At 36.9% G+C, this 12,627-nt stretch overlaps 1 protein-coding gene across 1 annotated transcript in view; it reads right to left on the reverse strand.

The window, feature by feature from the left end:
* Nucleotides 1-12,627, reverse strand: part of ME1 (malic enzyme 1) — a 199,488-nt gene that overhangs the window by 128,686 nt on the left and 58,175 nt on the right. Inside the window, exon 4 of the mRNA XM_036248483.1 lies at nt 6,705-6,780. Coding sequence (XP_036104376.1) covers nt 6,705-6,780 — 76 coding nt within the window. The remainder of the gene's footprint in view (nt 1-6,704; nt 6,781-12,627) is intronic.

Here is a 12,627-nt window from a genome sequence, read left to right on the forward strand (position 1 = left end):
CAGGTGGCACCAGCGACCAGCTGGGAACACAGCTCCAGAAGGGCCCATGTGATCCAACAGCAGCGCCTACCAGGACACACCAATACCAGCCCCCAGTAGTCAATGCCCCAGGATCCACAGCAGGCAAGAGGCAACACACAACAAAACAGTCTGGGAGGCACAGTAGCCTTATTTGATATACAGTGAGCTGCATACACATCCAAACATCCCTCAGCAGGTCGAGAGCTACCAGATGGCTAAAGTGGGGAGACAAAGACAAAACACTCAAAGGAAAGAAAAAGAATCACCAGAAAAGGAACTACAGGAAATGGAACACAGCAACTTGTCAGATAAAGAATTCAAAGCAATGATTTTAAGGGCGCTCAAACAATTTGGTGAGAACTACAAGCAACTTAATAAGAATTATGAATAGCTCACTGGGAACTACTTCAGCTTAAAAAAAGAGGTAGAGCCCTGGCCGATTTGGCTCAGCAGTTAGAGAGTCAGCCTGTGGTCGAGAGAGACCCGGGTTCGGTTCCCGCTAAGGGCATGTACCTCGGTTGCAGTATGTCCCCGGCCCTGGTTGGTTGTGCGGGTGGCAGCCACTTGATGTGTCCCTTTCACATTGATGTTTCTCTCTCTCTCTCTCTTCCTCTCTCTCCCTCCCACTCTATCTGAACAAAAAAATGGAAAAACATCCTTGGGTGAGGATTAAAAAAAAAAAGAATGTTTCTATCTCTCTTTCCCTCTCCTTTCCTCTCTCTCTACTATCAATAACAAATAAAAAATAAATACAAAATAAATAAAAAAAGAGGTAGTAGCTATACATAAAAATCAAGAGGAAATAAAGAATGACATAGCAGTTATGAAAAATACTTTAGAAGGGTTCAATAGTAGATTAGAAGAAACTGAAGACCGAATCAGTGACTTAGAAAACAAGGTAGAGAAAAACACTCAAATAGAGCAGCAAATAGAAAAAAATTTTAAAAGCAGGAGGAAGTTTAAGTGAGCTGTGGGACAATACAAAACAATATTTGCATCATAGGGATACTGGAAGGAGAAGAATCAGAGAAAGGAATAGAGTACTTGTTTGAAGAAATAATGACAGCCCTGGCCAGTTTGGCTCAGCGGTTAGAGCGTGGGCCTGTGCTCCAGAGAGACCCGGGTTTGGTTCCTCCTAAAGGCACGAACCTCGAATGCAGTTTGTCCCCCGCCCTGGTTGGGTCGTGTGGGTGGCAACCACTCAATGTGTCCCTTCACATCGATGTTTCTCTCTCTCCCTCTCCCTCCCACTCTATCTGAACAAAAAAATGGAAAAATGTTCTCGAGTGAGGATAAAGAAAACAAAGAAACAAAAAAAACAAACAAAAGAAATAATGACAGAAAACTTCCCTAAACTGGTGAAGGAAAATGTCACACAAATCCAGGAAACACAGAGTCCCAAGCAAGATGAACCCCACAAGACCCACAGCTAGACACATCATAATAAAAATGGCAAACATTAAAGACAAAGAAAGAATCTTAAAGGGCCCTGGCCAGTTTGGCTCAGCGGTTAGAGCGTCGACCTGCGGTCCCGAGAGGCCCAGGTTCGGTTCCCGCTAAGGGCGCGTACCTCGGTTGCAGTTTGTCCCCGGCCCTGGTTGGTCGTGCGGGTGGCAGCCACTCGATGTGTCCCTTTCACATCGATGTTTCTCTCTCTCTCTCTCTCTCTCTCTCTCCCTGTTCCTGTCTCTCCCTCCCACTCTACCAGAACAAAAAAAAAAAAAGGAAAAATGTCCTCGGGTGAGGATAAAAAAAAAAAAATCTTAAAGGAAGCAAGAGAGAGACAGAAAGTTACCTACAAGGGAGCTCCCATTAGATTGTCAGCTGATTTCTCAATAAGAAATGATGCAGGCCAGAAGGGAGTGGCATGAAGTGTACAAAGTAATGCAAGGCAAGGGTCTGAATCCAAAACTACTCTATCCAGCAAGGCTATCATTCAAAATTGAAAGTGAAATAAAGAGCTTCACAGGGAAAAAAAAAAAGCTAAAGGAATTTACCACCACCAAACCAGCACTGGAAGAAATGCTAAAGGGACTGTTTTCAGAAGTAGAAAAAACAAAGAGAGAGAGACAGAGAGAGAGAGAGAGAGAAGGAGGAACACAGACATAAAATTAAAATGGCAACTAATAACTATTTATCACTAATTACCTTAAATGTAAATGGCTTAAATGCTCCAATCAAAGGCACAGGGTAGCTGATTGGATAAAAAAACATGACCCGTATATATGCTGTCTACAAGAAACCCACCTCACAACAAAAGACTCACACGGGATGAAAGTGAAGAGATGGAAAAAATTCTCCAAGCAAATGGAAATGAAAAAAAAGCTGATGCAGCAATACTCATATCTGACAAGATAGACTTCAAAATGAGGGCCATAATAAGAGACAGAGAAGGTCACTACATAATATTAAAAGGAGCAATACAACAAGAGAACATATACACACCAAATACGGGAGCACCAAAATATATTAAAAAACTTCTGGAGGACTTCAAGAGAGAGATCAATAGCAACACGACCATAGTGGGTGACTTTAACATGCCACTGACACCACTGGATAGATCTTCTAGACAAAAAATTAACAAGGACATAGAGTCCTTACAAGACGAACTAGATCAGTTGGATTTCATTGATATTTACAAAACATTTCACCCCAAAGCTGCAGAATATACATTCTTCTCAAGTACACATGGGTCATTCTCAAAGATAGACCACATGTTAGGACACAAAGCAAGTCTCTACAAATTCAAGAAAATTGAATATCAAGCATCTTCTCAAATCACAGTGGCATGAAACGAGAACTGAATTACAATAAAAACACACAAAAATATTCAAAAACTTGGTGGCTAAATATCATGTTATTAAACAACAAATGGGTTACAAACAAGATCAAGGAAGAAATTAAAAACTTCCTGGAGACCAATAAAAACGAACACACAACAACGCAAAATCTATGGGACACAGAGAAAGCAGTCCTGAGAGGGAAGTTCATAGCACTACAGGTCTACGTCAAGAAACAATAAAAATTCCTAATAGACGCTCTAACCCCACAATTTAAAGAACTAGAAAGTAAACAAAGAGAAAAACCCAGAGTTGTAGGGGGAAGGAAATAGTAAAGGTCAAAGTAGAAATAAACGACATAGAGACTAAAAAAAACAATTCAAAAGATATATGAAACAAAAAGCTGGTTCTTTGAAAAGATAAACAAGGTCGATGGACCATTAGCCAGACTCACCAAGAAACAAAAAGAGAGAAACCAAATAAACAAAATTAGAAATGAAAGAGGAGAAGTTACAACTGACACCACAGAAATACAAAGGATCATCGAAACACTATGAATAATTATATGCCAACAAATTGGACAATCTAGGAGAAATGGGCAAATTTCTAGAAACACACAGCCTCCCAAAACTAAACCAGGAATAGAGAGAAAACTTAAACAGACTAATAACAACAAAGAAAATTGAAGATGTAATTAAGAAACTCCCAGCAAACAAAAGCCCAGGCCCGGATGGTTTCACAGGGGAGTTTTACTGAATATTCAAAGAAGATCTAATACCCATTCTCCTCAAACTATTCCAAAATATCTAAGAAGATGCAACACTTCCAAACTCATTTTATGAGGCCAGCATAGTCCTAATTCCAAAACTGGATAAAGACACTACAAAGAAAAAACTACAGACCAATATCCCTGATGAACACAGATGCCAAAATCTTTAACCAAATATTAGCAAATCGGATCCATCAATACATCAAAAAAATTATTCATCATGACCAAGTGGGTTTCATCCAAGGATGGTACAATTATTTGCAAATCAATAAATGTGATACACCACATAAACAAAAGAAAAGATAAAAACCATATGATCATATCAATAGATCCTTAAAAAGCATTCGACGAAATCCAGCACCATTTCTGATATAAACTCTCAGCAATGTGGGAATAGAGAGATCATATCTCAACATAATGAAGGCCATATATGAAAGACCTACAGCTAACATCATATTCAATGGGCAAAAACTAAAAGCATTCCCCTTAAGAATGGGAACAAGACAGGGATGTCCACTTTTACCACTCTTATTTAACATAGTACTGGAAGTCTTAGACACAGTTATCAGACAGGAAGAAAAAATAAAGGGAATCTGAATTGGAAAGGAGGAATGGAAACTGTCATTATTTGCAGATGACATGATATTGTACATAGAAAACCCTAAAGACTCTATCAAAAATCTACTACAGTAAATGAATTTGGCAAAGCAGCAGGATACAAAATTAACATCAAGAAATCGACGGCATTCTTTTTTTTTTTTTTATCCTCACCCGAGGATATTTTTCCATTTTTTGTACAGAATGAATGGGAGGGAGAGAGAGGAAGGGAGAGAGAGTGAGAAACATCGACGTGAAGGGACACATCGAGTGGCTGCCAGGGCCGGGGACAAACTGCAACCAAAGTACGTGCCCTTAGCGGGAACAGAACCCGGGTCTCTCCGGACCGCAGGCCGACGCTCTAACTGCTGAGCCAAACTGGCCAGGGTTCGACGGCATTCTTATACACCAATGATGAACTCACAGAAAGAGAAACTGAAAAAACAATCCCATTTACCATCGCAGCAAAAAAAATTAAGATACCTAGGAATAAACTTAACCGAAGAAGTAAAGGATCTTCACAGAAAATTACAGGACATTGAAAAAAGAAATAGAGAAAGATATAAAAAAGTGGAAGCACATACCTTGTTCATGGATTGGAAGAATTAACATCATTAAAATGTCCATACTACCCAAAGCAATCTATAGATTCAATGCAATCCCCATCAAAATACCGACATACTTCACAGAACTAGAACAAACACTCCAAAAGTTTATAGGGAACCATAAAAGTCCCCGAATAGCCACAGCAATCTTGAAAAAGAAGAACAAAGTAGGAGAGATCACATTACCATATTTCAGGTTATACTACAAAGCCACTGTAATCAAAACAACCTGGTACTGGCACAGGAACAGGAGGATAGATCAATGGAACAGAACAGAGAACCCAGAAATGGACCCAAGACAATATGCTCAATTAATATTTGACAAAGGTGGCAAGAGCATACAGTGGAGTCAAGACATTCTATTCGATAAATGGTGTTGGGAAAATTGAACAGCTACTTGCAAAAAAAATGAAGCTAGACCACCAATTTATACCATACATGAGAATAAACTCAAAATGGATAAAAGACTTAAATGTAACTCGTGAATCCATAAAAATTCTCGAAGAAAATGCAGACAAAAGAATCTCAGACATTGTACGCAGCAGAATTTTCACTGATACAACACCTAAGGCAAGAGAAACAAAGGAAAAGGTGAACACATGGGACTACATCAAACTACAAAGCTTCTGCACAGCAAAAGAAACAAGCATCAAAACGGAAAGGGATCCCACTATATGGGAAACCATAATCGTCAATGATTAATTCCAAAATATATAGAGTGCTCATACAACTCAACAAAAAGAAGACCAAAAAACCCAGTTAAAAAATGGGCAGAGGAACTAAATAAACACCTCTCCAACCAGGACATACAAATGGCCAAGAGACATGAAAAAATGCTTAATGTTACTAATCCTCAGAGAGATGCAAATTAAAACAACTGTGAGGTATCACCTTACACCTGTCAGAATGGCCACCATCAGCAAATCATCAAACAAGTGTTGGCGAGGGTGTGGAGAAAAGGGGACTCTAGTACACTGCTGATGGGAATGCAAACTGGTGCAGCCACTGTGGAAAACACTGTGATGTTACCTCAAAAAGTTAAAAATTGAACTTCCATTTGACCCAGTGATCCCACTTCTAGGAATATACCCTAAGCAACCTGAAACACCAATCAGAAAGAATATATGTACCCCTATGTTCATAGCAGCACTATTTACAATAGCTAAGATGGAAACAACCCAAGTGTCCATCAGTAGATGAGTGGATTAAAAAGCTGTGGTACATGTACACAATGGAATACTATGCAGCTGTAAGAAAGAAAAATCTCTTATCCTTTGAGATGACATGGAAGGACCTGGAGAGTATTATGTTAAGCGAAACAAGCCAAGCAGAGAAAGACAAATATCACATGATCTCACTTATTTGTTAAATATAACGAACCAAACAAAGTAATGAACAAAATTAACCCAGAGACATAGAGGTGGGGTACAAACTGAAAAACCTCAGAGGAGGGGGGGTTGGGGGAAGAGATAAACCACAGAACTTACATGCATGTATGCATGACCAATGAACATAGACAACAAGCCTGGGGATGGGGTGGGGGGAAGGGAAGAGGGTGTCAATAGGGGAAAAATGATAAACATCTGTAACAAAAACAAATTAATAAAAGATAAATAAATAAAAAGAAAAAATAATTTAAAAAAAGAAAACAGAGTTTGCTTAAAGAATTCAGATACTATTTTAACATTTATTCAACATTTATCATCACTTATAATGAATAAAGAAATACTAAGAAATTTGAAAGATGAGGAAACAGCTTCTAAATGGTATCAAAACAAAATTAATCCACTATGCAAAAATCAGAGAAATATAAATTACGTGACATTCACTAGAAAAGTTAGTGAATGCTACTTAAGGTCATGATAACTGTCAATATGTTAATGGACAGAGAAAATAACAAAGCTGCCATAGTGGGAAAATTTGATAACTTACCTTGATGACGTCTTCTGGCCATGCATTAAGAATGGAAGCAATATGTCCTCGATCATGGATACTAATAAAAAGACCTCTGACAGAAAAAAGGGGAACAATTTTAATTTACTTCAGACTTGGCAAACTATCATGAACATTTAAACATTTTTTCATATCAGTTTAATGTATCTCCATTTTTATCAAACTAGTGAAAATTATTTCCTTAAATAATAGATATCTTATGTGGAAGAAATTACTTTAAACAATATATTGACATCCATAATAAAGGTACATTCATTTTACTATTATATAGTCTTAAATATTTTTAACTAATGAAATATTCATTATTTTATATACATAGAATTTAAATAGCATTATCAATTCCTCTCACAGATTCATTTACAGTCTTTCATTAAATAATACGTATAAAAGCCCTTCGAAGAACAACATGAAACATGCAAACAAGCATTTTCAGTGTCTATTCCAGTTATTAAATATTCTCAGTGTGGAGGTGAGAACATGTATTAGCAATGACTGAAGTTGCTGATAATGCTGAGTGGTCCTTTCAGGTGGAACTTACTTGATTCTTTGATTTGTGTTCTTCATTGCTATTTGCAATGTTGTTATTTAGACTCTCAACTGAAGCCTTTAACATTTCTCACCCCCTAATCCCACAGTTCCAATGAAAGCCTAACAAGTAACCTTAAACATTAAGATAATAATTTTATAAATTTCTTATACTTATTTAAAAGTTTTACTTTAGTATTGTTAAACATAACTATAGAAAACTATATACAACAAATGTACAGCTTAATAAATTGTTATAAGGCATCCACCCTTCTACATAATATCCACTGAAGCAGAGAAAATCTTGTCAGCTACCCAGAAGCCCTCTAACATGTTTTCTCCCAATCAAATCTCTTCTCTCCAAAGAGTAAACACTCTCCTGACTTCTATGGTATAATTTCCTTAGTTTATAGTTTCATCAAATAAATAACAAACCATCCCTATATACTACTGTTTAATTTGTCTGGTAAAGTTTCCCCAAATTGGATTTTGCTGATTGCATTTCTATAGTACAGATTTACATGTTAATCTTCATTCTACAGTTCTTGGAAAATTGGTAACTGAATTTAAAAGTTTAATCAGATTCTTCCGTTTTTTCATGACACTTCATGGTTTGGTGTTATCAGAAGATGCATATTATCTTGTAGTCCTTTTTGTGATTTTAATAGCTGCTGATGAATAATATCTAAATTCATTAATTCACAGTGGTGATATTCCAATTCTATCCATCATTATTTATTAACTGGAACACTTCCTTTTTTTTTCATTAAATTTGTTGGGGTAACACTGGTTAATAATGTTACATAGGTTTCAAGTGTACAATTCTATGATACATCATCTGTATATTGCATTGTGTGCTCACCAAAAGTAGTAACAGGTAAAGGGGGTCAAATATACAGTGACAGAAGATTTTACTTTGGGCAAATACTCCTTTAAAAAGAAGCTTCACCATACCTATTGTTTGATTACCCTATGACAAAATTATATAAAAAAAGGATAAATGCTTGATTCTTCCTCTTGTCAGTTTTTTAAAAAAGAATGCATTTGCCAGAATCCTTCAAGAGTTTCCACTAAGGAGTTTAGGTAGGTAGGTAGGTAGGTAGGTAGGTAGGTAGGTAGGTAGGTTTGTTGTGTGTGTGTGTGTGTGTGTGTGTGTGTTGGATCAATATGAATGCATAGATTTAAACATATTTTGTCTTACTCCATTATAGTTATTTTCTTTATAGAAACCAATAGTGGCATTTTTAGCCAGTGGAAGATTCTTCACATTGGCCCCTGAGCCTTTTTGACAGCTTTCCTGTCTCTGTTATGATAAAGTATTCCATTTTATCTTGAAAATGTTTGCCCCAGGCCAAAATGAGCCACTTCTCTAAGAAGCACTGGTTTCTTTTAGTAGAAAGTGATATTTCAAGACCAAATCTAGGTAATAGGAATTCCTACCACTACTAGATGATCTAGGTATTGTTATTTTAAAAAATTACAAAACAAAGTTAAAATTCACTTCCTATTTATGGCTAGACATCTCAAATTGGCACTCTTCTCTTGTGAAGTTTTCCACTGATTTCCTAGCAAATTCAACTTACCACTCCCTGAGAGGACCTTCATGCCTCTTTTCTCCTCACCTCTCCCGCACCCATCTCTTTCTCACTCTCAGTTGATAACCGAATCTTAAATTTCAAACAGAAATAGATGCAATAGGGTGAAAACTACCTCATCTTCCTAAAATAAACTCCACTAACCCATATGCATCTTTTATTTAAAGACTATTTTTAGAGCAGTTTTAGAATCACAGCAAAACTGAAAAGATGGTACAAAGATTTCCTATATACTCTCTGTCCTTACACAGGTAAAGCCTCCTCCATTATCAACATTCTCCACCAGAGTGGTATATTTGTTACAACTGATAAAGCTACATTGACACATCATTATCATCCAGAGTGCATAGTTTCCATTAATGTTCACTCTTTGTGTTGTACATTCTATGGGTTTGGACAAATTTACAATGACATACTGCTATAAACATTTGTGTGCATGTTTGTGGGTGGACATAAGTTTTCAACTCATTTGGGTAAATACAGCAGGACCTCAGATAATATTGTTTAGTTCAACACTGATGAGAAAAAAAAATCCATTCTCAGTCAGGACCACTGTCTGCGTGGAGTTTGTATGTTCTCCCCCAGTACACATATACGCACAAAGAAGCAAGTTCCTTAAGCACAGATGCTCCATGTTGCTCCCATTATTAACCTTAATGCCGACATATATACTGGCACAGAGTATGTGCCCAACAATGTGCTCTGACTTCAGTACTAAAAAATAAGGCTTCTGTAGTCAATTTTTAAGTATGGAAAAGATGAAATAAACCCAGACTTACACTGATTAAGTAATCAAAAATTATATGATGACAGTAAGTGCTACAGGCAGATTACTGATGACTGTATAATTCAACAAAAATATTAACTTACCAATTTGGCACTAAATTATATCCTTTCCTGTTTTGTTTTGTTTTTACTGTTTCATATTAATTTGTTTCTCAAAATGATTATAAGCTCTTTATAAGTTATGTGTTTCTTTTGGATCCCTATCATATCCAACTCTGCAATCAAAAAGACCTCAATAAATAATTATAAAATTAGAATGAAATGTATTTGGACTTTTAAAATACGGCATTTTTGTTGAATCATCTAAGATGTTCTTGGCAGTGTAACATTAAATAGTATTCCTTGGGAACTTGTCAGTTAGCCAAGGTTTTCTAAGTAACACTCATCTGAGGAAACAGTATCATTTTCTTAAAACAAGAGGGATAAAGAATGATACTAAAATGTACATCAATTAAATATAAGTACAACTTCAGTGAGAGAGCCATGTGACCACCTGTAATCTCTTGCTCTGACTAGAGATTCATTTGTGGCCAAAATGCTTACTCTTGAAGATAGCTCAATAAATTAAGGATCTGCAATGTCCCACCAAAGTCAAGCATTTTGAGGGAATAATTTGCAAAACTTTCTAAATGCCTCTTTGATCAGAAACCTATTGAGATATTCAAAAATATTTCAGCACAGAAAAGACTCTTACTGATATAAAGTTGAACATGAAATATTAATTCTCAACATATACATATATATAGGTACAGTTATAAAATGAAACATTTAGACAAGAATGCTATTTATCAATGATATTTCAGTATTTACTTTTAAAATGTGGGTTTGTGTCTATTATTTCACTCAACAGGTTTTAATCTGTAGCAAACATTAATGTATTTGATGCTCAAAATATTCCAGATTTTGCCAGAGGGATCCACTTCAAGAAGGTGTCTATGTCCTTTTGACATATTCCCTTTATTCTTTGAGCGCTTCCTTACTTTCTGGTACAAGATGCCTCAAGCTCATCTTTTACTTTTCCTGACCCAGCCCTGGAATCAGCAATTTCTCTAAATTCTGATTCCTTATGGTAGAGAATCGCATTTAGATCCAAGTGCTAGGTGTTTTCATTGTTCCTGGGTGTTGCTGTTCCCAGGCCAACTAAATGGATACAGCTAGAGAATATATGTATGTACGTACATACATAGTTTATGTGCATATGAATGTGTGTGTACACATACATGCAGATATATATACACACACAGAAATATTATTTATTTCTATATCTATCCATATTTTCTGTCTCTACATTGCAAACCATAAGCTGACACTAAGACTTCCAATTCCAATTCAATATCACAGGATTCATTCTAGTGTTCTCCCTTCAGTTTGAGAAACCTAGCGCCTACATGCTTAATATATTTACTTATTAGATCAGTTCTCTTCATATAAAACCAGTCTTGTCCCCTCCTTGTGTGGATATCCCATTCACTCACTAAGGCTCCAATCTCTGAAGCAGGCAGCCCTCCTACACAGATGCCCTCCTTACCCCACTGGGGCACCAATACCTGGCACCACCCTCCTACACAAATGCTCCTTTCACTTTGGTTGGCTCTCATACCCTGAGTCAGACTGCCTTCCTATGTGGTGTTCTTAACCCTGCCCAGGTTCCAACATTCCATGCTAGGTCCCCAATCTTTTAAATCAGAGACTGAAGGACAATGAAGCAGACAGAAGACACAGCCTGACTGCTGCTGGTATCTCTGAGGAACATAAAAACCTGGTGCTGGATGAGCAAAAGGAAGATGCAGGAGGAATACCAACCTCTATCACATCTTCACAAACTAAGGATCTTTGCTTATCATACACGTGGAAATTAATTTTCTAACTTTTTATCTTTCACTTTGTTGCTTTCCATTTAGAAAGAGAAACAAATTTATTTTTACCCTTTTAGGTTTCTTAACATTTAAACACAAAACTCTGCCTCATCAATCTTTTTTTTTTTTTTCTAGGTTTGATTCAGTTCCTTTAATCTATACAAAATTTCAGTATAGTCTGTGACGTGAAGCTCTAATATCTCACCTCATACTTTTCCAAATATCATACTTCCAGTATAACTACACTTTGACTTCGGTAATGTCTCCTGTCTTCTGACACCTGCTTTTATATTTTTTTTCCTCCAAGTTATCTGTTTATCCTAACTGAATTTCCTTTTTTTATTCAGTTAGATTTTGTCTATTCTGCCAACCATTCTTAACTCCCTTGCCTTTTTCTCTTTCCATCGCACCTTTCTGAAAACCTCCAAATCTAAATCAATCCATCCACTTTCTCTTCTCCTCAAGCCCTACTGTAGAATGATGCTTGAAAAAGGCACTTAACCAGGTATGTTAGGTCTGTTAAAACCTCATGGTCTCTCCAGTGTTAGCAAGGTCTTCACATCTCAACATGACTTCCTTAAGTACCTTCTATTGGCTATTTCAGATTCTCCATGAGTGCTACTTCATATTTTCCCTGTCCCTCATCCCCACCCCTCGGCACTCTCATCAGATCAGCACACCTTTTCTTACTCTGAAAAAAAAAAAATAGAGACTTTCAGCTTCTAGCTATCCACCGATAAACTTCCTTTCATTATCCACTATCCTCACCAATTCTTAGTCTTCTTCATAGTCTTCCTTGTTTCTGCTTAACTCTTAAATGCTGGCATTCTCCAGGTTTAAAAAAAGTTATCTTTCATCCCAATGGACAGTGGAGGCTGAGGGACTCTGCTTTGCTGTCACCCTTGAACTCATTTTCAAGGTCCACTTTGCCTCAGCTTCTGCTGAATATCTGATATTTTAGTTTGATCTCTGATATTTGGCCCTATTCTTGCTTTTGGCATTTGACCAATTTATCCTGGGAACTATCTAGTTTCCAACTCTGGATGATCTTTTAAGGACTCACTTAGGCATCCCTCCAATTCTTCTAGCTCCTCTTGACTGATAGGCTAGCTCCTAACTGCTTATCAGAGGCAGTGCAGT

The sequence above is a fragment of the Molossus molossus genome, unplaced genomic scaffold (genome assembly GCF_014108415.1).
Source record: "Molossus molossus isolate mMolMol1 unplaced genomic scaffold, mMolMol1.p scaffold_m16_p_8, whole genome shotgun sequence".
Taxonomy (NCBI): Eukaryota; Metazoa; Chordata; class Mammalia; order Chiroptera; family Molossidae; genus Molossus; species Molossus molossus.